This window comes from Oryctolagus cuniculus, chromosome 9 (assembly GCF_964237555.1).
Source record: "Oryctolagus cuniculus chromosome 9, mOryCun1.1, whole genome shotgun sequence".
Taxonomy (NCBI): domain Eukaryota; kingdom Metazoa; phylum Chordata; class Mammalia; order Lagomorpha; family Leporidae; genus Oryctolagus; species Oryctolagus cuniculus.
Window position 1 is genome coordinate 102,923,491 of NC_091440.1, and position 22,930 is coordinate 102,946,420.

The 22,930-nt window shown below is 53.9% G+C and overlaps 2 protein-coding genes and 1 non-coding gene across 24 annotated transcripts in view; all 3 read left to right on the forward strand.

Moving 5' to 3' along the window:
- CHD4 (chromodomain helicase DNA binding protein 4) overlaps positions 1–11,573 on the forward strand; it is a 33,335-nt gene extending 21,762 nt beyond the window's left edge. For 5 of the 17 annotated variants that reach the window (XM_051850176.2, XM_051850182.2, XM_051850179.2 and 2 more), the window contains exons 26-40: positions 514–694; positions 779–865; positions 952–1,040; positions 1,140–1,273; positions 1,612–1,756; positions 1,869–2,034; positions 2,292–2,389; positions 2,476–2,605; positions 3,045–3,116; positions 3,383–3,520; positions 3,766–3,874; positions 3,985–4,117; positions 9,374–9,572; positions 10,675–10,838; positions 10,960–11,573. In XM_051850176.2, coding sequence (XP_051706136.1) covers positions 514–694; positions 779–865; positions 952–1,040; positions 1,140–1,273; positions 1,612–1,756; positions 1,869–2,034; positions 2,292–2,389; positions 2,476–2,605; positions 3,045–3,116; positions 3,383–3,520; positions 3,766–3,874; positions 3,985–4,117; positions 9,374–9,572; positions 10,675–10,838; positions 10,960–10,977 — 1,863 coding nt within the window. In that variant the 3' untranslated portion in view covers positions 10,978–11,573. Of the gene's footprint in view, positions 1–513; positions 866–951; positions 1,041–1,139; positions 1,274–1,611; positions 1,757–1,868; positions 2,035–2,291; positions 2,390–2,475; positions 2,606–3,044; positions 3,117–3,382; positions 3,521–3,765; positions 3,875–3,984; positions 4,118–9,373; positions 9,573–10,674; positions 10,839–10,959 lie in introns of all 17 variants that reach the window. The other 12 variants (XM_051850177.2, XM_051850183.2, XM_051850180.2 and 9 more) reach the window with 4 other exon arrangements.
- On the forward strand, positions 2,070–2,205 carry LOC127492220 (small Cajal body-specific RNA 11). The gene has a single exon (XR_007921379.1). It is a non-coding gene; the product is annotated as a small Cajal body-specific RNA 11 (non-coding RNA).
- A 975-nt stretch (positions 11,574–12,548) lies between the features above and the next one.
- Positions 12,549–22,583, forward strand: NOP2 (NOP2 nucleolar protein). 6 transcript variants are annotated; one of them, XM_008259733.3, is made up of 16 exons: positions 12,549–12,694; positions 12,929–13,038; positions 14,466–14,511; positions 14,679–14,767; positions 14,894–15,138; positions 16,617–16,669; positions 16,761–16,912; positions 17,022–17,221; positions 17,342–17,431; positions 17,864–17,951; positions 18,027–18,167; positions 18,689–18,828; positions 18,979–19,068; positions 19,196–19,318; positions 19,423–19,651; positions 21,812–22,583. In XM_008259733.3, exons 2-16 carry the CDS (start codon positions 12,933–12,935, stop codon positions 22,459–22,461), a joined length of 2,442 nt encoding a protein of 813 aa, XP_008257955.3. In that variant the 5' UTR covers positions 12,549–12,694; positions 12,929–12,932; the 3' UTR covers positions 22,462–22,583. The 6 variants fall into 6 exon arrangements, with proteins under 6 accessions (XP_008257955.3, XP_002712919.3, XP_051706147.2 ...); XM_002712873.4 differs by having other exon boundaries at positions 12,573–12,694; positions 14,906–15,138; XM_051850187.2 differs by having other exon boundaries at positions 12,624–12,741.
- Positions 22,584–22,930: the final 347 nt, after the last annotated feature.

Genomic DNA, 22,930 nt, shown 5'->3' on the forward strand with positions numbered 1-22,930 from the left:
ATTACAACTTCTATAAGACTTTCCGAGAAGCATGAGAGGATATATATAATCTTGTTGTTTTGTTTTTGCAGATAGTTGGTAAACTTCTGTGAAGTTTATGAAGAGCGCAGGGCTTGTGGCCCTTTAGTTTTCTCTCTGAAGCTCTTTTGCAGTATTACAGAAGCCTCCCCGCTCTGCCTTGCTAACCTTTCTTTCCTTCCTCTTGTGCCTCCCAACTCTATGCGTCTCAGTGGAAAGGGCTGGAAGAAAGCACACTGTCCCTTCCTCCCTCTCTTGAGATCACAGCTGTGACACGTGTGCTTCTTCAGTGTGTTGACTCCTACTCCACGTAATTATGAGGCGCCGTGTGCTGTCCATTTAATCTGTTCTAAGTTCTTAGGTCCCAGCAGGCATGCCAAGTACTCGAGAGGCCAGTTGTGAAAAGGAGCTAGCAGAATGGGAACCGTGAGGGCCAGGGGTAGCTGGTGGTGCTGAATTCAGCACCCCTGAGTCCTGGCCCACCCTCTGTCCCAGGAGGAAGAGGAGGTAGAACGGGAAATCATAAAACAGGAAGAAAGTGTGGATCCTGACTACTGGGAGAAATTGCTGCGGCACCATTATGAGCAGCAGCAAGAAGATCTAGCCCGAAATCTGGGCAAAGGAAAAAGAATCCGTAAACAGGTCAACTACAATGATGGCTCCCAGGAGGACCGAGGTGTGTGTGGCCGGCCCCGCCCCCCACCCATGGGCCGTTCCACTAGAGCAGTGGGCCCCGCTCATCTGCCCTCTCTCCCTCCAGATTGGCAGGACGACCAGTCCGACAACCAGTCCGATTACTCGGTGGCCTCAGAGGAAGGTGATGAAGACTTTGATGAACGCTCAGAAGGTGAGGGCTGTGCTTTGCTAGTTGGCTCAGTAGTGCTTTATGTGCTGTCCCACCAGTGTCACTCACACACCCCTTTGTTCTTGCAGCTCCCCGCAGGCCCAGTCGCAAGGGCCTGCGGAACGATAAAGATAAGCCATTGCCTCCTCTGTTGGCCCGAGTTGGGGGGAATATTGAAGTAAGTGCTGTACAATTCTATTGGGGTGCCAAGTGCTGGTATTGTGTCTTCCATGAAGTGAGACCTGCTCCCATTCACCTGGATTTCCTTTCCCCCCAGGTACTTGGTTTTAATGCTCGTCAGCGAAAAGCCTTTCTTAATGCAATTATGCGCTATGGGATGCCACCTCAGGATGCTTTTACCACCCAGTGGCTCGTGAGAGATCTGCGAGGCAAGTCAGAGAAAGAGTTCAAGTGAGTTGAAGGCCAGGACAACCAGTCTAGAGCAAGGACTTCTACTGTTGGGTCTTTGCATGGTACTGGTCTGGGCTGTCCAGGGAAACAGGCTCTTTGCTTTGCTGACGTTGGCAGGTGAAGCTGTTTGTAATGGGAGTTCCTGGTTTTTGTAGCTTTCCTGGAAGAGAACCTGGGGGGCTATACAGAGCCTGCAGACCAGCCCCCCTCCCCGTGTTGGTGGGCTTTACTTCAAGGGGGAGCCGGGTCATTGCCTGTCAAGGCCTAACTGGTTGGCAAAGGTCTGATCTAGGAGTTGCTGCACTCCCTGTTTAACTCGTTTCTCTGCATTGCTACAGGGCCTATGTCTCTCTATTTATGCGGCATTTGTGCGAGCCGGGAGCAGATGGGGCTGAGACCTTTGCCGATGGTGTGCCCCGAGAAGGCCTGTCCCGTCAGCATGTCCTCACTAGAATCGGTGTGATGTCCTTGATTCGCAAGAAGGTGAGCGTCGAACTTCTCTCCATTAGTAAAGGTTTCAAGGGAAACTGGGGGCCAGCAGGAGAGGAGCCTAGGGCTGGACTTGGGTCTTCAGTGTCTTGTCCTGTGGTCACAGGTTCAGGAATTTGAACATGTTAATGGGCGCTGGAGCATGCCCGAACTGGCTGAAGTAGAGGAAAACAAGAAAATGTCCCAGCCTGGGTCGCCCTCCCCAAAGACTCCTACACCCTCTACTCCTGGGGACACACAACCCAATACTCCTGCACCTGCCCCACCTGCTGGTAAGTCTGCCTGTCGTGTCGCTTTGTCCCTGTCTCTGTCCTGGCCTGTGCCTCTCCTCGCCTGTGCCCAGTTCTCACAGGGGAGTCCGGCGGGACACACAGTACTCTCCCTCTCAGTTTAGGAGGCCGTCCTAAGAATGGGGCTGGTTCTTAAAGGCACGAGAGGACAATTTAAGATGAGACAGATGGGGGAAGGCGTGGCCACCTCTCTGATCTATGACTTCCTTCCTAATTGATTGTCTCCTGTTGGTCTGCAGAGGATGGGATAAAGATAGAGGAAAATAGCGTCAAAGAAGAAGAGAGCACAGAAGGTGAAAAGGAGGTTAAACCTGCAGCCCCCGAGGCCCCCATGGAGGTGAGAGGCGGGGTGGCCGGTGCCATGCTACAGGTGGATAGACGCTAGCCTGTCTGCTTCATCTTCTGTCTCTGTTTCTTTTGAAGTGTGCACAGCCCTCTGCCCCTGCCTCAGAGGATGAGAAGGTCGTTGGTGAACCTCCTGAGGGAGAGGAGAAAGTAGAAAAGGCAGAGGTGAAGGAGAGAACAGAGGAGCCTATGGAGATGGAGCCCAAAGGTAACCCCATTTTCTTTTCTTTTTTTTAAGATTTATTTATTTATTTGAAAGGCAGAGTTACAGAGAGACAGAGAGAGAGAGAGAGAGGTCTTTCATCCTATGATTCACTCCCCAAATGGCCATATGGGCCAGAATTGGGCCGATCCGAAGCCGGGAGCTGGAGCTTCTTCCGGGTCTTTCCCATGTGCAAGGGCCCAAGGAGTTGGGCCATCTTCCACTGCTTTCCCAGGCCATAGCGGGAGCTGGATGGGAAGTGGAGCAGCCGGGACTTGAACTGGCACTGATAGGGCGTGCTGGTGCCGCAGCACTAACCTCCTATGCCATAGCATTGGCCCTGTTTCATGACCTTCATGCCAGAGATTGAGGTGTGGTTGGATAGTAGTGTGGAACAGAGGGGAGCGCTCCTCATTCATGTGGATCTCTGTGTCTGCTCCTTCAGGGGTTGCTGATGTGGAGAAGGTGGAGGAGAAGGCAGCAATAGATCTGACCCCTATTGTGGTGGAGGACAAAGGTGAGTGCGCAAACTGATGGTGGGGCAGAAGGACTCTAAAACCAGAGGCAGCGAGTTTATTTTCCCCTGTCTGCCCTTCCACAGCTACGTGGCTGTTTTTATCCCCAAGTAAGAGGCTCTCTCTCCGTCCCTGCATTTGATTGTCAGGGAGCTGCTGGTACCTTTTCTGGGTCTGCAGAGACACCTGTGAGGAGGAGGGTGGAGGGGGCTGAGTGTCTTGTAGTCTGTAGTGCGGAGCTGATGGTTTCCTTCCGCATCTCCTGTAGAAGAGAAGAAGGAAGAAGAAGAGAAAAAGGAAGTGATGCTTCAGAATGGAGAGACCCCTAAGGAACTGAATGATGAGAAGCAGAAGAAAAATATTAAGCAGCGCTTCATGTTCAATATTGCGGATGGTGGTTTTACTGGTACGGAAATGCAGAGCCTGCTGGGGTCAGAGGGATCAGAGGTGCCGTGGGGGCTGGTGTCAGAAACTGGACCTGTCCTCCGGGAGGGATGCCAGGCTGATCGTGCCCCCTCCGGGTTCTTTGTTAGCCAGAAGCAAAGTCTACTGGGGTGGTACCCAGGGGGAGGGCAGCAGTACACAGAGGGCTGACTTCTCACAGGTGTTCGTCTTTTCCTGCTCTCCCACCTCCCCTAAATTCCTCCTCAGAGTTGCACTCCCTTTGGCAGAATGAGGAGCGGGCAGCCACTGTCACCAAGAAGACCTATGAGATCTGGCATCGGCGGCATGACTACTGGCTACTGGCTGGCATCATCAAGTATCCTTTGCCTGAGTGTGCACTGAGGTTTTGGTGAAGGGTTCTGAAGGTCCCTTAGTATGAGGCTCTGAGTTTCCTTGTTTTGTTTTTCCTGAGCACTTTGCTAATAGCCATGGCTATGCCCGGTGGCAGGACATCCAGAATGACCCACGCTATGCCATCCTCAATGAGCCTTTCAAGGGTGAAATGAATCGTGGCAATTTCTTAGAAATCAAGAATAAGTTCCTAGCTCGAAGGTTCAAGGTGAGCAGGATGGGGAGGAGTGTGGCATTTAAGGGACAGAACTTTAACATGAAGAATGGTCGGTGAGGGAAGAGAGTTGGTTCATTCAGCCACACTCAACAGTATTTACTGAGCAATAGTTTTCTGTATCCCATGAAAGGCTTTGCTCCCAAGTACCTTAAATATCAAGTGGGAGATGCACAGACTTGACTGCCAACTGCAAAAGAGCTGTAGATGACCGTGTGTCCGTGAGTGATGCAGACTAGTGCAGGGGGTTGTCATGGGAGCCCTGCACGCTGCAGTGTTTGGGAGAGATACAGAGGTGGTGTTGAATTTCATCTCTGAAGAGGTAGGGCTGTCGGGGGCTATGGCCCTTTTTTTCTGGGTCAAGGAGTGCCTACTGTGTGGATAAAGCAGAGGACTAGGTGTGAAGTGGAAATGTGAAAGTAGAGCTCCATCTTTCTCCCTTCCTTTTTTTTAAAGATTTATTTATTTATTTGAAAGGGTTACAGAGGGAAAGAGAGAAAGAGAGAGATCTTCCATCCACTGGTTCACTCCCCAAATGGCCACAATGGCCGGAGCTGGACCAGTCTGAAGCCAGGAGCTTCTTCTTGGTCTCCTGTGTGGGTGCAGGGGCTCAAGCACTTGGGCCATCTTCCACTGCTTTCCCAGGCGCATTAGCAGGGAGCTGGTTAAGAAGTGGAGCAACCGGAACTCAAACCAGTGCCCATATGGGATGCTGGCACTGCACTTACCCGCCACACCACACCACCAGCCCTAAGCTCCATTTTCAGAACCTCAAGGCCTATGGCCACTGAAGGGAGCCTCACTTGGGAATCCGGATGTTTATTGAGGGCATTGTATGTGCAGAGAAATGGAGTGTCATGAGGACAAGACACATGTCTCTTAAGCTGAGTGTGAGTTTAATTGGGGAAATAAAAAATACACACCAGCGTCCCCTCAGAGGTTATGTGCCAAACAATGATTGGTACAGGGGTACAGAGACAGATAGGGCAGGTGCCTTTTCTCAGGGGGCTCTCGGTTTCCAGGGGAAGCAAATGTGTGGTTGAGTGATTGCCTTCCTGTGTTTCAGGGGGGCTACTGCTCAGTGCTCTAAGAAGGTCCCCTGAGGGACTGGAGAAGCAGGGAGGGAGTACACAAATGGGCTTATGGAGATTTTGGTGTTGCCATTGGGTTTTGAGGAATGGGCTGGAGATTGTTAGGTAGAAATGGGTGGCTGTTGGAAGCAAAGGGATGAGTTTGGACAGAGCTGTGGAGACAGGAAGCTTAGGTGTTCGTGAGTAGTGGATAGCCCAGCTGCGCTGTAGAAAACATTTATGTTAACAGTGGGAGGTAGGTTGTTGGAAAGAGAGGGGGAAGGGCTAGGAATCAGTAGGTAGGTTGTTGGCAGCAGATGAGAGCTTGGCCTTTGCCCTGTAGTTAATGGGCAGCCATTGGAGGTTGAGCCATTGGTGGGCTGAGTTTTGGTAGGACCCAGGGAAGTGGAAATGCGGTCGTGAGATGATGAACTCACGAGGTGTTAAGGGCCTGGGCTGTTGTGCTGGTTGTAGGGAAATGAATGAAACGATAAGGTTACAGGAAACAAAGCACTGAAGAATTTATAAGACTGAATGATTTACTGTATGGATTAGCAAACTTTGCTATTAATAGGCCTAGATACTAAATATTTCCAGGTTTTGTGGGATGTACAATTAAAACTGCAAATACTCAACTCTCGTTGTGTGACTAGCTATGGGTGATTTTCACAGACAAATCAGTACGAGTGTGTCCCAGTAAAAGTTTGTATATGGACACTAAAATTTGAATTTCATGTAATTTTTTTTCTATAAAGATTTATTTATTTATTTGAAAGGCAGAGTGACAGAGAGAGAAGAGGGGAAGTCAGATCTTTCAACTGCTGTTTTGACTCCCCAAATGGCTGCAGCAGGTGGGGCTGGGCCAGGCCAAAGCCAAGAGCCTAGAACTCCATCCAGGTCTCCCACATGATGGCAGGACCCAAGCACTTGAGCCGTCCTCCACTGCTTTCCCAGGCACATTAGCAGGGAGCTGGATCAGAAGTGGAGCAGCCGAGGTAGGAACCAGAACTCCCATATGGCCGGCTAATGTCTACAAGCAGCACCGTGACCCACTGCACAACGCCAGCCCTCATGTAATTTTCACAAGGCATGGAATCATCTTTCTTCCCACCATTTAAAGATATGCAACCCAGAGTCATCTCTTGAGCCCTACAAAACTGACAGTGGGGCAGATTTGGCTCCCAAGCTATAGTTTGTCAACTCCTGATTTCGTGGATTTGAGGTACAAAGGAGTGAGACTCCAAAAATAACTGGTGTTTTGAACCTGAGTCAGAAAGTTAAATGATCAATTTATTTTTATTTTATTATTTTTAAAAAAGATTTATTTATTCAAAAGGCAGAGTTATAGAGAAGCACAGAAAGAGAGATCTTCATCCGCTGGTTCACTCCCCAAGTGGCCACAACAGCCAGTGCTGACCCAGGCCAGAGCCAGGAGCAGGAACTTTGTCAGGTCTCATGTGGGTGCAGAGGGCCAAGTACTTGGGCCATATTTTGCTGCTTTCCCAGCCACAATAGCAAGGAGCTGGATTAGAAGTGGAGTAGCCAGGATGCTAACTGGTGCATATATGGGATGCCAGTGCTGCAAGTAGTGGCTTTACCCTCTATGCCACAGTGCCAGCCCCTAAATGGCCATTTTAGAGGAGAGGGAGTGGTTTGAAGAGAATGATAAGTTCAGTTTTAGACAAATCGTTCAGTGTTTCTTACAAGTCAGTAGTCTCCCACTGGCTCCCGCACCATCTGTGAGTGGGGCCAGTCATCCGTGCTCCAGATGCATGCTTGAGAAGCAGCTGCATAGAGGTGCTGGCTGGCGCTGGCAGAGGAGAGACTGTGGGAGACTGTTCTAACAGAAGAGCTTTGGGCCAAAGGCTGAACCTGAAATATGCTCACTGGTTAGGGCATAAAGAGGCAGCTGGTGAAGGAGACTGTTGGGGCGAATGACTAGGCCCCAGTGGAGCTGCATCTCTTTTCTCCCTTAGATTTACTTATTTATTTGAAAGGCGGAGTTACAGAGAGAGAAGGAGAGACAGAGGTCTTGCATCTGCTGGTTTATTCCCCAGATGGCTGCAATGGCCAGGGCTTAGCCAGACTGAGGCCTGGAGCCAGGAGCTTCATCCAGGTCTCCCATGTGGGTGTCGGGGTACAGGGACTTGGTCCATCTTCCACTGCTTTCCAAAGCTATCAGGGAAGTGGATTAAAGGTGGAGCAGCCAGGACTCGAACCTGCACATGTATGGGATGCCAGCACTGCAGGCGGTGGCTTTACTCGCTACATCACAGTGCCAGCTTCTTATTTATTTTTCTAAGATTGATTTATTTATTTTAAAGTCAGTTAGAGAAGGAGAAGCAGAAAGAGAGAGAGGCCTTCCATCCTCTGGTTCACTCCCCAGTTGGTCACAACGGCTGGAGCTGTGCCGATCTGAAGCCAGGAGCCTGGAGCTTCCTCCAGGTCTCCCATGCGGGTGCAGGGCCCAAGCACTTGAGCCATCCTCCACTGCCTTCCTGGGCCACAGCAGAGAGCTGGACTGGAAGAGGAGCAACCGGGACAGAATCTGGCACCCCAACCGGGACTAAAGATTTATTTATTTATTTGAAAGTCAGAGTTACACAGAGAGGAGAAGCAGAGAGAGGAGACGCAGAGAGGGAGAGAGAGGCAGAGAGAGAGTTGACTGCAACGGCCAGAGCTGCGCCAATCCAAAGCAGGAGCAGGAGCTTTTTCCAGGTCTCTCACACGAGTGTGGAGGGCCAAGCATTTGAGCCATCTTCTACTGCTTTCCCAGGCCACAGCAGAGAGCTGGATCAGAAGTGGAGCAGCCGGGTCTCGAACCAGCGCCCTTATGGGATGCCTACGCTTCAGGCCAGGATGTTAACCTGCTGCAACACAGCGCCGGCCTCCCCTTATTTTTTTAAAGACTGATTTATTTGTTTGAAAGACAGAGTTACAGAAAGAGAAGGAGAGAGAGAGTCAGATCTTGTGGAAGAAACAAAAACCCATTCTCATACCATACTTTTTCTTGGCTTCTCATAGACTGACTCTAAGATAATTCTCATAAGTTAAGAACCAATATTCTGCCTGTTTATTTTGAAAAATTATTTATTTGAAAGGTAGTGGGTGGTAGGGGAGAGATAGTTTCTATTTGCTGGTTTGCTCCTCAAATGGCCACAAGCATTGGAGCTGAGTCAGGCTGAAACCCGGAGCCAGAAACTCCATCCAGGTCTCCCACGTAGTGGCAGGGGCCCAGGCACTTGAGCTGCCTTCCTGGCTGTTTAGCAGGGGGCTAGATCGAAGTGGAGCAGGTGTCAGCATTTTAAATGGTGGGCTGTACCACAGTGCTGGCCTCTGGAATATATTTTAAAGAACCTTGCCCGTGGCTCCATCAGGCAACAGGTGGAAGAGTATCATTGCAGTATGATGGGGGAGAGGGGTTGCCTGGAGGCAGTTTAAATGTTTGACATTGGGAAAGTGGATAGGTAAAATGTGGCTTGACATCATAGAACGTTAGCAGAGGCAACAAAATGCATGTCACTTAACACCACAAAGGGACCTTTAAAAATATTAGGAAAATATTAAAAAGCATTTTATACCCATAAAAACATCATCAGATATGTGCATATGAAACAACACCCAATCTTCAAAAGCACATGCAAAAGTCACAGTAAATCTACAGGAGGTTTGCCTTTTGGGGGTGGAAGGAATGGTATTGAGATGGAGATAACCAAAAATATTTTTATAAAGTAAAAAACCCTAAATGATACAGGTGTATCCATAGGATGGATGACCATGTAACCATTATGTGTGTTTTTGAAGAGTTGTTAATGTAAAAGGGAGTTGGGTGCTTACTCTGAAAATATAACGTGGATATGTATTTAGTATGATATCAGTTATGTAAAAAAATGTGCATGGAACCTCAAAACAAACATGAATTATTAATAGCTCTGTGTTTTTAATCTTTTTGTCTAAGAGAGAACCCAACAGGTAAAGGTTTTAAAAGCATGTCCTTCCAAACAGGAGGAAGGCGGCAGTGCAATGTTGAACTGCTGGGGTGTGAGGAGTGGTGTTGGGGAGCCAGCCATGACGTTCTTCCTAAGTTCTCATTACCTGCAGGAAGCGGTGAGCTGGGGGGTCCATTAACAATGAGCAAAGTAAGTGTCATTCCAACTCTGTCTCTTTATCCCCTGTCCAGCTCTTGGAACAAGCCTTGGTGATTGAGGAACAGCTACGCCGAGCTGCCTACCTGAACATGTCAGAGGACCCTTCTCACCCTTCCATGGCCCTGAACACTCGCTTTGCGGAAGTGGAGTGTTTAGCGGAAAGTCATCAGCACTTGTCCAAGGAGTCCATGGCAGGAAACAAGCCAGCCAATGCAGTCCTGCACAAAGGTAGCCAGTGGCTCCCCTGCCTCCTGCTCATTCAGCCTTGACCCAGAGCGTGTGGAAGCCTTTTTCAGAGCCCTTTGGGAGCACAGGTCGTACCGAGGATCTTTGCCATCCTCCTTGGGAAGCTGAGGTCTGAGAGGCAGTCAAGGACGGCCACTGCTGGCCTCTTAGTGCATTCAGGTTCTTGAGGTGCAGAGTGGCACAGAGACACCCAGTGTCACTTGGGAACCTTAGGATGTCATCTTCAGATCGCTGCAGATTCTAGACCCTTTCCAACTTCGCTTCTATTTAAAGTAAAACAGCATGAGGAGGTGGAGGGTGAAGTGAGGAAAAGGCAGCTGTCATAAAGGAAGTGGGGGACAGATCCAGAAGGCAAACAGCAGGAATAAACTCCTCTCGAGTGGAGGAAGTGCAGACAGTCGCGAGCAGGGGGTGTGAGGGCTAGTCCACTAAGGGAGATTTTTTTTTTTTTTTTTTTTTTTTGACAGGCAGAGTTAGAAGGACAGAGAAAGGTCTTCCTTTCCTTGGTTCACCCCCCAAATGGCCTCTGCAGCCAGCACTGTGCTGATCTGAAGCCAGGAGCCAGGTGCTTCTCCTGGACCCATGCAGGTGCAGGGCCTAAGCACTCGGGCCATCCTCCACTGCCTTCCTGGGCCACAGCAGAGAGCTGGCCTGGAAGAGGAGCAACTGGGACAGAACCGGCTCCCCAACCGGCACTAGAACCCGGTGTGCCGGCACCGCAGGCAGAGGATTAGCCTAGTGAGCTGTGGCACCGGCCAGGGAGGTCATTTTTTTTAAAAAATTATTTATTTGAAATGCAGAGTTTAGAGGGAGAGACAGAGATCTTCCATCTCCCAAATGGCTGCAAAAGCCAAGGCTGAAGCCAGGACCCAAGAGATTCATCCAGGTCTCCCATGCTGGGCTGGCCTCTGCTGCTTTCCCAGGCGCATTAGCAGGGAGCTGGATCGGAAGTGGGGCAGCAGGGACTTGAACCGGTGCCCATGTGGGATGCCAGCGTCGTGGGTGGCGACTTGACCTGCCCCATCATAGCACCGGCCCCAGAGCATCTTTCTTGCCCAGCACAGCTCAACCCGTTTTCCCTCTGCAGTTCTCAAACAGCTGGAAGAGCTGCTCAGTGACATGAAAGCCGATGTGACTCGACTCCCAGCGACCATTGCCCGGATTCCTCCTGTGGCTGTGAGGTTACAGATGTCAGAGCGTAACATTCTCAGCCGCCTGGCCAACCGGGCACCGGAGCCTCCGCCACAGCAGGTGGGATCATTGGTTCTCCACGCCAGCGCTTCCCACAGACCCGTTCTGAAGCTGTAACTTTGCTGTCAGGCTGGGTCCCTGTGGCCTGTGAAGTTCTGACCCCCTGTCTTGTCTCCTCCAGGTAGCCCAGCAGCAATGAAGAGCCAGCCTGACACCACCTCCACCGCTGAGCAGTGACCTTCCTCACTTCCTCTTGTCCCGGCTTCTCCCCCGGGGGCCCGAGAGACCCTCGCCTTCCTCCTGCCCATCTTCCATGTTGTAAAGGAACAGCCCCCGTGCACTGGGGAGGGGAGGGAGTGCGGGGCAGTGGTGCCCTTCCTGCTGGAGATTCGGGCAGCAGCAGCAGTAGCGCCGGCGCCATCTGCAGGGAGCTGGCGGGCTGGCCTTCTGGACCCTGGCTTCCCCCACTGTAACGTCTGTTACACACAAACTGTTGTGGGTTCCTGCCGGGCTTGAAGAAAATGATCTGAATTTCTTCCTCCTTTTGGTTTTATTTTGCTGGTTTATTTTGTGTTTTCTCCTTTTTGGGGTATTCAAGAGTGGGCCGGGCCCCTGGGTGAGACACAGCTACCTCTGTTGGCATCTTTTTAATACCAGGAACCCAGCGGCTCCAGCCACTGTGCGGCTAGAGTGAAATAAAGTGGAAAAAAAAAAAAAGGAAAAAGAACCAAAAGCATAAAAAACCGCAACAAATTTCTTGATCAAAATTGAAAATAAAAGTTTCCTTGTATTTTAGTCCTCTGGTTCAGTGTGGGTGTAGGCGCAGCTGGGTGAAGGTGAAAGGCAGGAGCCCCCCTGAAACTCATCGGATATTTAAGGGCTGCTTCGAGCCATCCCCCCATCCCCTCCCAGAAGAGACCGGAGCCCCCAGCACCGTCCCGGGGTGCCTCCGGACGCGCAGTCCCCGGCACCGCCGCCTGGTGGCGCTGTGGCTGCGCCGAAGTCCACTTCGGGCTTCAGACTGCCGGTCGGGGCGCCTGATTCTGTCCCGGTTGCCCCTCTTCCAGGCCAGCTCTCTGCTGTGGCCCGGGAGTGCAGTGGAGGATGGCCCAAGTGCTTGGGCCCTGCACCCCATGGGAGACCAGGATAAGTACCTGGCTCCTGCCATCGGATCAGCGCGGTGCGCCGGCCGCAGCGCACTGGCCGCGGCGGCCATTGGAGGGTGAACCAACGGCAAAGGAAGACCTTTCTCTCTCTCTCACTGTCCACTCTGTCAAAAAAAAAAAAAAAAAAACCAGCCGCCTCGTAGGGCGGCGAGCAAAAACCGGCGAGGCGCTTGCGGGGAGCCGTTCCGAACGTTTGAGCAGCACCTCGGTGCTGGTTTGCAGTGGAACTCATGGGATGCCGGCGCACAGGCTGCAGCTTGACCCAATGAGCCATAATAGCAGCCCAGAGATTGAGCTGTGTGAGACGAGGATGCAAGATGCCTCCCTCGCCCTCCGGATGGGCACTGGGTCGGGTGGACTGACGGGGCGATCAGGGCTCGGGCCACCCAGGAAGCGGGTTTCCTAGCCACAGGCTTGGGAATGCGGGAGAGGCGGCAGGGAATTTCACTATCTGGAGGCGGGACCTGGGGCACCCGTTGTGCCGGAGTCGAGAGCATGGGACGGCATTCGCGCACCAGCGTTTCCGACTGAAGCTGGCCGCGAGGGACGGTCAGGCACGCCGAGAACAGTTGTACCTCCATCTCCGGCAGCCCTCAGCCGGCGGCGCGGCCGGGCCCGGAGGGACCGGAAGAGGCGGGGCCGCGGGCGGTGCTTCCCGTGCGCCTGCGCGGGCCGTTTCCGCGCACCGAGGCCTGCGAGGGTTCCCCGGGTGCACGTGGAGCGCCGTGCTCGCGCTGAGCCCGCTTTCGGGTGAGCGGAGGCTGCGGGTGGCCCTGGAGGGAGGCGGAAGGCAACAGGTGCCCGCCGACCGGGACCGGGACCGGGGCGTGGGGAGAGGAGCGCGGGCCCCGGCCCTCGGGACGCCAGGGCGGCTTAGCCGGCCTCGAGCGGGCTGCCGGGGGTACGTTTCCCAGCGGGATAGAAACCCGTATCCGCGTTGCAATATTCGCAGCGCCACCTCCTCCCCGTTTCTCTTCTTTCCAGCACCATGGGGCGCAAGTTGGACCCTACAAAGAAGGCGAAGCGCGGGCCGGGCCGAAAGGCCCGAAAGCAGAAGGGTGCGGAGACGGAGCTCCTCCGTTTCTTGCCTGCAGGTAAGGGCGTGGGCCCCCCAACCCCCAGTCTAGTCTGTTCGCCGTTCTGCGTGTTAACCGCTTCCCCGTTTTAGCGTCCGTGGATCCCTCTGTGTGTGAGTGACGGGGAGGTGAGTGCTAGCGAAAGGCTGTCGTGGGCGCGTGGAACGCGAGGGGACTCGGGTAGCCGAGCGAGGGGTTGTGACAGTTGTCGTGAATCTGGGTTTTGGAAAGCAGGTTACCTATTAGCAAGTGGAAGTTGGGGAAGGGGCGGGCCAGTCGGAGCTGCCCCGTGGGAGGGATGGAGCTGAGAAAGGAAGGTGGGGGGGGAGACTGCCTGGGGAGCGGGTGTCGGGCATTGGCTGAAAGATGCGATTTATTGACTTGTTAGCAAGTCCCAGGTGCTCTGCGCAACTCTGGGCTTCATCCTCCTAAGTCCTGGAAGAGAGGCACCGGGAAGGCGATGGATGTTGAGAGTTTTAAGTGACTCACCTGCAGTTATGAAATGACTGGGGTGATGTTTAAACCTTTTATTTCTTGGAGAATGCATGAAAAACAGCAGTAGTGAAGTGCATTGAACTTGGGAAAGAAAGGGCGGAAGAAAACTTGAGAATCCATGTGGTCAGACTGGTGATGAGGCTGTTCCTTGAAGCCTGCGGGGAGGCCCACTTTGGATTTAGTTGTTGAACAGTCTCCTTACATCTTTTTAAAGATATTTGAGAAGCAGAGAGAGATCTTGCTTCTGCCTACTGGTTTACCCCCCACCCCAAATTCTTGCAGTGGCTGCAGCTAAGGCCAAAGCTGGAAGCCAGGAACTTAATCAAGGTCTCCTACATGGGTGACAGAGACCTGCTGCCTTCTAGATGTGTCATTAGCAGGAAGCCTAGATGGGGGCAGAGCAAGGACTTGAACCCCGACTCTCCAGTGTGGGGTGCAAGCGTCTCAGCCTGCAGTGCAGCTGTGCCGGGCTCAGTCCCTAGTGAGGAGCTGTGGTGAGAGCTTCAGTCTCCGGGCTGTTATGGCTCAGTGGGTGATGCTGCTGCTTGCTGTACCGGCGCATCCCACTTCAAGACCCAACTGCTCCACTTCCGGTCCGGCTCCCTGCTAATGTGCCTAAGAAAGCAGTGGAAGGTGGCCCAAAGGCTTGGGCCCCTGTAACTCACCGGAGAAACCTGGATGGAGGTCCTAGCTCCTGGCTTTGGTCTGGGCCAGCCCTGGCCATTGTGGCCATTTGGGGAGTGAACCAGTGGATAGAAAATTGCGTGCACATTGTCTCTTTCTCTTAATCTCTGTAACTCCACCTTTCAAACAGTAAATTCTTTCTAAAAAAAAGTTAACAACCTCTTCGTTTTTAAGGGCTATACTAATTCTCTTCCCACTTTTATTTCTGCTCCCAATTCTCGTTTTCACTTCTCCTATAATCTCTTCTGCCTCTTCTTTTATTTCAGCTGATGACGAAAATTCCAAGAGACTATCCAGTCGTGCCCGAAAGAGGTAAGTGTGGGGTCCAGATTTGCCAAGATTGAATGGGTCCTGCTCGTCTTAAGCCTGGTGGGATGGGTCAATGGAGAGTGCTGACCGTGGACTCCTGCGTTTCCGCCTGGGGGATGTGGCAGAGCCCGGAGGTGTGTCCCTTCTACCTCACTGCTGTGTTTTTCCAGGGCAGCCAAGAGGAGGTTGAGCTCTGCTGAAACTCCCAAGACAAATAAGCCTCCTGGGGCCAAGTCCTTGCCCGGAAAGCTCCCCAAAGGTCAGTGAACACAGGAGGTGGGGGCTGGGTTCCAGGGAACTCACTGAGCATTTCCGAAGGGCAGCGAGTGCAGGCCCCAGGGGTGTGGGGCAGGCGGCTGAGTCTTAGGTTCTTTCAAACTCTCAGGGGTCTCTGCAGGAGCCGTGCAGACTCCTGCTAAGAAGGGAGCCCCCCCTTCATTTGACACTGCTCGGGGCAAGAAGCGGCCAGCTCCAGCCCACAGCAGCGATGAGGAAGAGGAGGAGGAAGAGTCTGAAGAGGATGGTGTGGAGAACCAGGGGGGCCTCTGGGACTCAGAGGACAGTGATGCTGATGTCATAGACGACTACGGGGCCGACTCCGGCTCCGAGGGAGAGGATGAAGATGAAGAGGTGAGAGTTGCCTCCCTGGGTGTTCGTAAAGGATCCTTGCCTTTCAGTTCCTTTGTAGACCCTTGTGGCTGCGTACGCCTGACTGAGGAAGGGGATTGTTCCATCTCTGTTTCCCTGCCGCTTTCCCTCCTCACTCAGTGCACTTGCAAATTTTTTCTTTTTTTTAAAGATTGATTTATTTGAAAGAGCATGGGGGAGTGTGATGGGGAGACAGAAAGATTGATCTTCTGTTTGCTGGTTCATTCCCCAAATGGCTGCAATAGCCAGGCCTGGTCCAGGCCAAAGCCAGGAGCCTGGGACTCTGTCTGGGTTTCCCATGTGGGTACAGAGGCCCAAGCCCTTGGGCCATCCTCCAGTGCCTTCCCAGGTGTATTAGCAGGGAGCTGGATTGGAAGTGGAGCAGCTGGGATGCAAACTGGTGCTCTGAAACGGGCTGCCAGCAGCACAAGGGGCAGCTGACCGTGCTGGGCCACAGCGCCCCTAGAGGTTGGACGCCCGTCTGCCCCACTGGTGGGGACATAGCTGCTCCACGTTTCCATAAAATATGTGTGTGTTTGTTTATTTGAAAGGCAGAGTTACAAAGAGGTAAAGGCAGAGAGGGAGAGAGATCGATCTACCATCTACTGGTTCACTTCCCAGATGGCCACGAGCTTCATCTGGGTCTCCCACGTGGGTGCAAGGGCCCAAACAGCTGGGCCATCTTCCTCTGCTTTCCCAGGCCATAGCAGAGAGCTGGGTAGGAAGTAAAGCAGCCAGGACTCTACGGGTGCCCACGCAGATTGCAGGTGATGGCTTAACCCACTGTGCCACAGCATTGGTCCCTAAGAAAACATGTCTCAAAATGTAGGCAAGGGTTTATTTAATTAATGTAAGCATTTACTTATTACACAGGTAGCATGAGTGTGTTGTTAGAGAAGTTAAAACCATAGCGGGTTGTGTGGACTAAAAAGAGAAAATCCCCCTTTGTTCTCCTTTCCACACCCCCGTTAACTGGAGGTACTGTTATCAGGTGCACAGGCATCACGTGGATCCAGTGCCCCAGATTCTGAGAACTTCCGAGATAGTCAGGCATATGCTGAATAACGTTGGCCATTAATGTCTGTGAAAACGCTTGTGAGCTAATTGGTAGCTTAAGATAGCAAGAAACAAAATGTGCAGGTGCGTGCGATTTGAGGTATATGAAAGAGTAGTATACATAGTCTGCAAGGAAATAAGGCAAAACAGCTCCCAGGGGCGTGGTTGGTTCCATGAGTTTGTGTGTCAGATGCTTCTGAAAGGACAAAGGAAACACACAAAAGCAGACAGAACACGTAGTGCACCCTCTTGATCCATCACCGGGCTCTAACAGTGATGGCCCATGTGCCAGTGTTCCCTGGTGTTTCCTTCTACCAGCAAGTGTTACGTTTGCATTTAGGGAAAAGTGCTGGGCGGGATGACAGGAGGGCAGGCTGGCATCCCAAGCCACTTTCTCTATTCAGTTGCTGCCCATTGAAAAAATGGCTCGGAAGCAGAAGGCCCAGGAAGCTGCAGGGTGAGTTTGGAAGCCTTCGGGATGGAGGTTATGAGGAGGGAGGAGATGTCGGTGTGGCTCTGTGAGTCACTGTTCCTGGACCTGCGTCTAGGGGCCAGTGGAGTGAGGAAGATTCTGATGAAGAGGAAGAAATGGCCACTGCATCAGGTCCGACGAAGGAGCAGGAAGCTGACTCCAGCCTGCAGATCAATGTGGATGAGGAAGAGCCCTTTGTGCTGCCCCCTGATGGGCAGATGGAGCAGGATATCCTTCCAGGGCGGGGGGGGGGGGGGGGGGGGTGGAGGGATGGGGGTGATTGGGAGGGGGTTACCCCAGGCAAGGACTCAACGGAGCAGTTCCTTAATGGGCCCACATGCCCAGGCCCCAGACCTGCAGCGAATTCACAAGCGCATCCAGGACATTGTGGGCGTACTGCGTGATTTTGGGGCCCAGCGGGAGGAAGGTCGGTCTCGGGCAGAGTACCTGAGCCGGCTTCGGAAGGACCTGGCCACTTACTACTCGTACGGGGACTTTCTGCTTAGCAAGCTCATGGACCTCTTCCCTCTGTCTGAGGTACTGGGCTGCTCGGCCAGCGCCTCTGCCGCTGTCATTTTCTCCCGGCCTCGCCCCGAGTGAGGAGGGCGTCAGCCCCACCTGGCCACCCTGACTGTCCCTGCTCTCTTGCCTCTCCAGCTGGTGGAGTTCTTAGAGGCCAATGAGGTGCCTCGGCCCGTCACCCTCCGGACCAACACCTTGAAAACCCGCCGCCGAGACCTGGCCCAGGTGAGGGAGAGATTTTGAGGTTTGCTTGTTCCAGGGAAGGACCGATTTCTGCTAGTTCAAGGGTCCCCCAGTCCCGTGGGACAGGTTGGGTCTCAGGACAGAGCCAGTCTTGGTTAGGCACGATCCCGGGAGGCTTGTCCCTCCAACCTCTGCTTCCTGAGATGGTGCAGGCCTGTGCCTCCCAGGGGAATTGGAGGAAGGTCAGTGAGAAGCTGGGGAGACTGATTCCTGCCCGGAAGATTCACATACACAAATGTGTGTTTTTTTTTGTTTGTTTGTTTTTTAAGATTTATTTATTTGAAAGTTACAGTGAGAGGGGGGCAGGCTGCCCAGTTCTGTGGAGTGAGTGCTCCGGGAGCAGGGGTGCCCTGGACCTGCCGCCAGGACCATGTTTGTGAGTCCTGTTCTCCTTACTGTCCTTCCTGCCCCTAGGCGCTGATCAATCGTGGGGTTAACCTGGACCCCTTGGGCAAGTGGTCAAAGACTGGGCTGGTGGTGTATGATTCTTCAGTGCCCATTGGTAAGTGTTCCCTGTCCTGCGCCCTTCTGCCCGCATCCTTGTCCCAGCTTGTCCCAGGACGGTCTCCCTCCACAGGTGCTACCCCCGAGTACCTGGCAGGGCACTACATGCTTCAGGGGGCCTCCAGCATGTTACCTGTCATGGCCCTCGCCCCCCAGGAACACGAGCGGATCCTCGACATGTGTTGTGCGCCAGGAGGGAAGACCAGCTACATAGGTACGAGGGGCAGGCGGGGCTGGGATGCCTCTGGCTCGCTGCTGTCCAGAGGCGGGGTCGGGTGCCTGAGTCCCAGAGCACAGTGTACGGGCAGCCAGCCCGGCGGTGAGCACAGGAGAGTCAACCAGTGCCCCTCGCAACCCGTCTGACCTCGGGCAGGCCTCTGGTGGGCTCGCGTCATCCACACGCGGGGTGGGCGTAGCTGCGCTCGGGTTGGCTGTTGTGTTATACTTGGGTTGTGAGCATTAAGATGGCGAACTGACAAGCCCAGCCCTTAGTAAGCACTCGTCCTCATTGTACGAGTTGTCAGCACTCAGGGAAGTCTTTGAGTCTGTGAGGCAAGAGGGATGTTTAGTCGTAATGGGAAAACCGCACTGGGAGGCTTGCTGGTCGCCAGGGCCGGGGCAGTCAGGCCACGCCTCCACAGTGGGCAGAGGGGAGCAGGCTGAAGGGCTGAGACTGGGGTGGAGGATGGGTGTGGGGGTGCTGACTGCTCAGCACCGTGGAACTCCTGTCTGTAGCCCAACTGATGAAGAACACGGGTGTGATCCTTGCCAATGATGCCAACGCCGAGCGGCTCAAGAGTGTTGTGGGCAACCTGCACCGGCTGGGAGTCACCAACACCATCATCAGCCACCACGATGGGCGTCATTTCCCCAAGGTGGGACCCCGCCCCCACCCCGTGTCTCTGCTGAGGCTCTTCTAGCTACCTCCCTGTTTCCTGATACCAGAACAGGTAGATTTGCCCATAGGCAATTCCTGCGCATTGCAGGTTGCAGAAAACATCTGACTGGCCTATCCCTTTCCCCAGGTGGTGGGGGGTTTTGACCGAGTACTGCTGGACGCTCCCTGCAGTGGCACTGGGGTCATCTCCAAAGACCCGGCCGTGAAGACAAACAAGGTGAGCTGGGTGGCTGGGTCTGGCAGTTGGCGGGAGGTGGAGGAGCACTCGGGGAGGCAGGGGCCCACCTGCCCGCCCGAGGCTGCCTTTTGAAATCGTGACGTGCGGGGCCCCGTCTCTGGGACAGGACGAGAAGGACATCCTACGCTGTGCCCACCTTCAGAAGGAGTTGCTGCTGAGTGCTATCGATTCTGTCAACGCCGCCTCCAAGACAGGCGGCTACCTCGTCTACTGCACCTGTTCTGTCATGGTGAGGCACTGCCGCAGGTGAGCGGGGGAGGCCGTTTGCCCTGAGAGCTCCCTTCAGCTTCAACTCTGCTTTTTCCGTTTGTCTCGTCCTCGCCACATACCCAGGTGGAAGAGAACGAGTGGGTGGTAGACTACGCCCTGAAGAAGAGGAACGTGCGGCTGGTGCCCACAGGCCTAGACTTTGGCCAGGAGGGTTTTACCCGCTTTCGGGAAAGGCGCTTCCATCCTAGTCTGCGTTCTACCCGGCGCTTCTACCCTCACACCCACAACATGGATGGCTTCTTTATTGCCAAGTTCAAGAAATTTTCCAACTCTGTCCCCCAGCCCCAGCCAGGTAAGTGCCTTTCGAGAGGCTTTGCGGTGGGGTTGGAGGCGAGGGCAGCAGCTAAGCTTCCTCATCCATCCTCTGCACTCTAGGAGAGGCTCCTTCACCCCAGCTCCGGCCCAGGCCCCACCTGAGCAGGTTCGAGGTCTGCTCGGAAGGGACCGTTCCCTCTTCTGCCAGGCAGCTGCAGTCTTTCAGCGCTAAGTGCATCCAAATGCAGGCTGTGGTTTCTCTCGCTTCTTGGCCCAGTGCTGACTTACTGTAATTCACCTCTGCTGGTCCAGCGGCCTCAGCACTGGCTGGCACAGGGCTCTGCAGAACTCTCGGCCGCTCTCCAAGCCCATCTCACTAATTGCTGATGGCGCGGTCCGCCATCTTGAGGAGCCTGACCCTGCTTTCAAGGGGGGCAGGCTGGGGCTTCAGAAACAGGCTTGCGAGAGCGCTGCATGCTGGGCTAGAACCCTAGGAAGAGCAGCTCTGAATCCAGACTGCATCATTTGAGTGGATGTTTTCCTGTTCACATCATGCTCCTTACAAAAGTCAGATCTGAATGTTAACACAGAGCAAAAAGCCTTTTATTTTTAAGATTTTTATTTATTTATTTGAGATGTAGAGTTACAGACACAGGGAGAAAGGTCTTCCATCCACTGGTTCAGTCCCCACATGGCTGCAACTGCTGGAGCTGGGCCGATCCTAAGCCAGGAGCTTCTTCTGCTCTCCCACATGGGTTCAGGGGCCCAAGCACTTGGGTCATCCTTCGCTGCTTTCCCAGGCCATAGCAGAGAGCTGGATCTTAATTGCAAAATTTGCTATAACTTAAGTATATATTTAATATGTCAGTTTTCATTGGTGTCTTACTAGTTTGTTTCTAGTTATTGTGGGTGTGCCCCTTTGTTTTTCTGGATTTCATCAAAATCCCTATGAAGAGTTGTCTGACTTAACAGTGCTTCCGGTTTGTTGTGGAGCCCCTAGGAGTCACCTGCTAAAAGGGTGTCTTGCTATCTACGGTCCTCAAGGGGGCGCAGCTTCCTCAAAATCTTTCCACCCAAAGATGGGCAGTGATTTACCTCTCCCCCTCCCCCACCTTCTCCCCCTTTTTTAAAATTTTTGACAGGCAGAGTGGACAGTGAGAGAGAGACAGGTCTTCCTTTGCCATTGGTTCACCCTCCAATGGCCGCCGTGGCCATAATCTGGCGCCCCGACCGGGACTAGACCCCGGTGTGCCGGTGCCGCAAGGCAGAAGATTAGCCTAGTGAGCCGCGGCGCCGGCCAGCCTTCTCCCTTTTAAAAACATTTATTAGCCGGCGCCGCGGCTCACTAGGCTAATCTTCTGCCTTGCGGCACCGGCACACTGGGTTCTAGTCCCGGTTGGGGCGCCGGATTCTGTCCCGGTTGCCCCTCTTCCAGGCCAGCTCTCTGCTATGGCCAGGGAGTGCAGTGGAGGATGGCCCAGGTGCTTGGGCCCTGCACCCCATGGGAGACCAGGAAAAGCACCTGGATCCTGGCTCCTGCCATCGGATCAGCGTGGTGCGCCGGCTGCAGCGGCGGCCATTGGAGGGTGAACCAATGGCAAAAGGAAGACCTTTCTCTCTCTGTCTCTCTCTCTCACTGTCCACTCTATCTGTAAAAAAAAAAAAAAAAATTTATTTGAAAAGCAAAATTAGAAGATGAGACACATCTTCCATCTGCTGGTTCAACTCCCTGATGGCTGCAATGGCAGGGACTGGGCCAAGCCAAAGGCAGGAGCTTGGTCCGGGGTCTCCCACATGGATGTCAGTCAGCCCAAACCCTTGGGCCCATCCTCCTCAGTCTTCCCAGGCTCAGCAGCAGGGAGTGGGATTGGAAGTGGAGCAGCTGGCATTCAAACTGGTGTTCACTTGGGATGCTGGTGTTGCCGGTGACAGCCTAACCTGCTGTGCCACAGTATGGCACCAATTCCTTTTCTTAACACCAGGTTTAAAGAGCACTTGCGTAGGAGGCCAGGTGATGGTAAGTTCCGTGAATCTAGGTAATCTCTTGGGGCACTGTCCTAATTGTGTGGAGTACTTGGCTGCGAGGCGGCAGTTCCCGGTTTTCATACATAACTTCTACTTATTTCTTCCACTGTGATCGTGATCTTTCAGCGCTGTGGCCTGTTTTCTCAAACCATCTGTTTGATTTTAACCACAGGAGATTCTGCCACAACCACGCCTGCAGGCCTAGGCTTGTCTGACTTGAAGGGTCAGGCCACCCCCAGGTCTGAGAGCAGCAGCCAGCCGGCCCCGAAGGCTGCAGGGGCTGCAAAGGCAAAGCAGCAGGCGCAGAAGCGGCAACATCCCAAGAAGGCCTCTTTCCAGAAGCTCAACGGCGTCGCCAAAAGGGCAGGCGCAGAACTGGCCGCTGCACCTTCGGGCACAAAGGCCCAGGCCTCCCCCAAGCTCAAGGAGAACCGTCAGCCAGCTGAGAAGGCTGACGGGATCAGGGAGCCAGAGGTGAGAGGGCAGCCCAAGCGACCGGCACGTAAACGGCAGACCCCCAAGAAGGGCGCCACCCTGAAGCAGAACGCCCCTCCCAAGGGCACGGACACAGAAACACCTGCCGTGCCCACCTTCTCCAAGCCCAAGGATGGCGCTCAGCCCCTTGGGAAGGCCAGAGGGGCCAAGAGGCTCAAGCAGCATTTGCAAGAGCAGTCTTTGAAGAAGGCTGCCGTCCAGACTCAGAATGGCACTGCTGAAGGGCCTCCGGTTCCCACCGCACCTTCCCTCACTGCCAACCGGCCCCCACCTGCAAAGAGGAAGAGATCTCGGTCCAGGGGCCACAGCCAGCCCCTGCTGGCCTAGACAGATGCCCGCGAACCACACTGGGCTGACTCGCTGCTGTGGGCACGGGGCTGGAACTTTTTCCTCTGCGAGGATGGCGTCCCCACTGCGCACGCTCATGAAATTATATGCATTTCACAGCCTCTGGCTACTGTGTTTCTTCCGGGGACTGGGTACTGCCTTTGCTGTTTGAAGGGTAGAGGAGGGTGGGCGGGAGTGGGAACCTGTAAAAAGGAACAGCTGGGTCCCCGCCCCCCCCCCCCCCCCCGAGAAATCGGGTCAGCTTCAGGCCCCGTCAGTCCTTGGCCCCTCCAGGGAAGAACCGTGGAGTGCGAGCAAGGGCGGGGAGAGGCAGGCAGTGGGGGAAGGGGCCTCCTGCCACAGGGACCCGTGGGATACTGGCGGTCCTGCGGTTCAGGCCACCCTGGCTGGGTTCCAGGCAGCTGCGGAGCTGGGGTCTGGCGCTCCGGCTCGGCCTCAGACCCGGAAG

Excerpts from the sequence above, each read along its gene's own strand:
- NOP2 (XM_008259733.3), top strand. The coding sequence starts at position 12,933 with ATGGGGCGCAAGTTGGACCCTACAAAGAAGGCGAAGCGCGGGCCGGGC. Across the intron at positions 14,768-14,893 it reads GCCCGGAAAGCTCCCCAAAG|GGGTCTCTGCAGGAGCCGTG; the intron begins GTCAGTGAACAC and ends TCAAACTCTCAG. Across the intron at positions 16,670-16,760 it reads AAGGCCCAGGAAGCTGCAGG|GGGCCAGTGGAGTGAGGAAG; the intron begins GTGAGTTTGGAA and ends ACCTGCGTCTAG.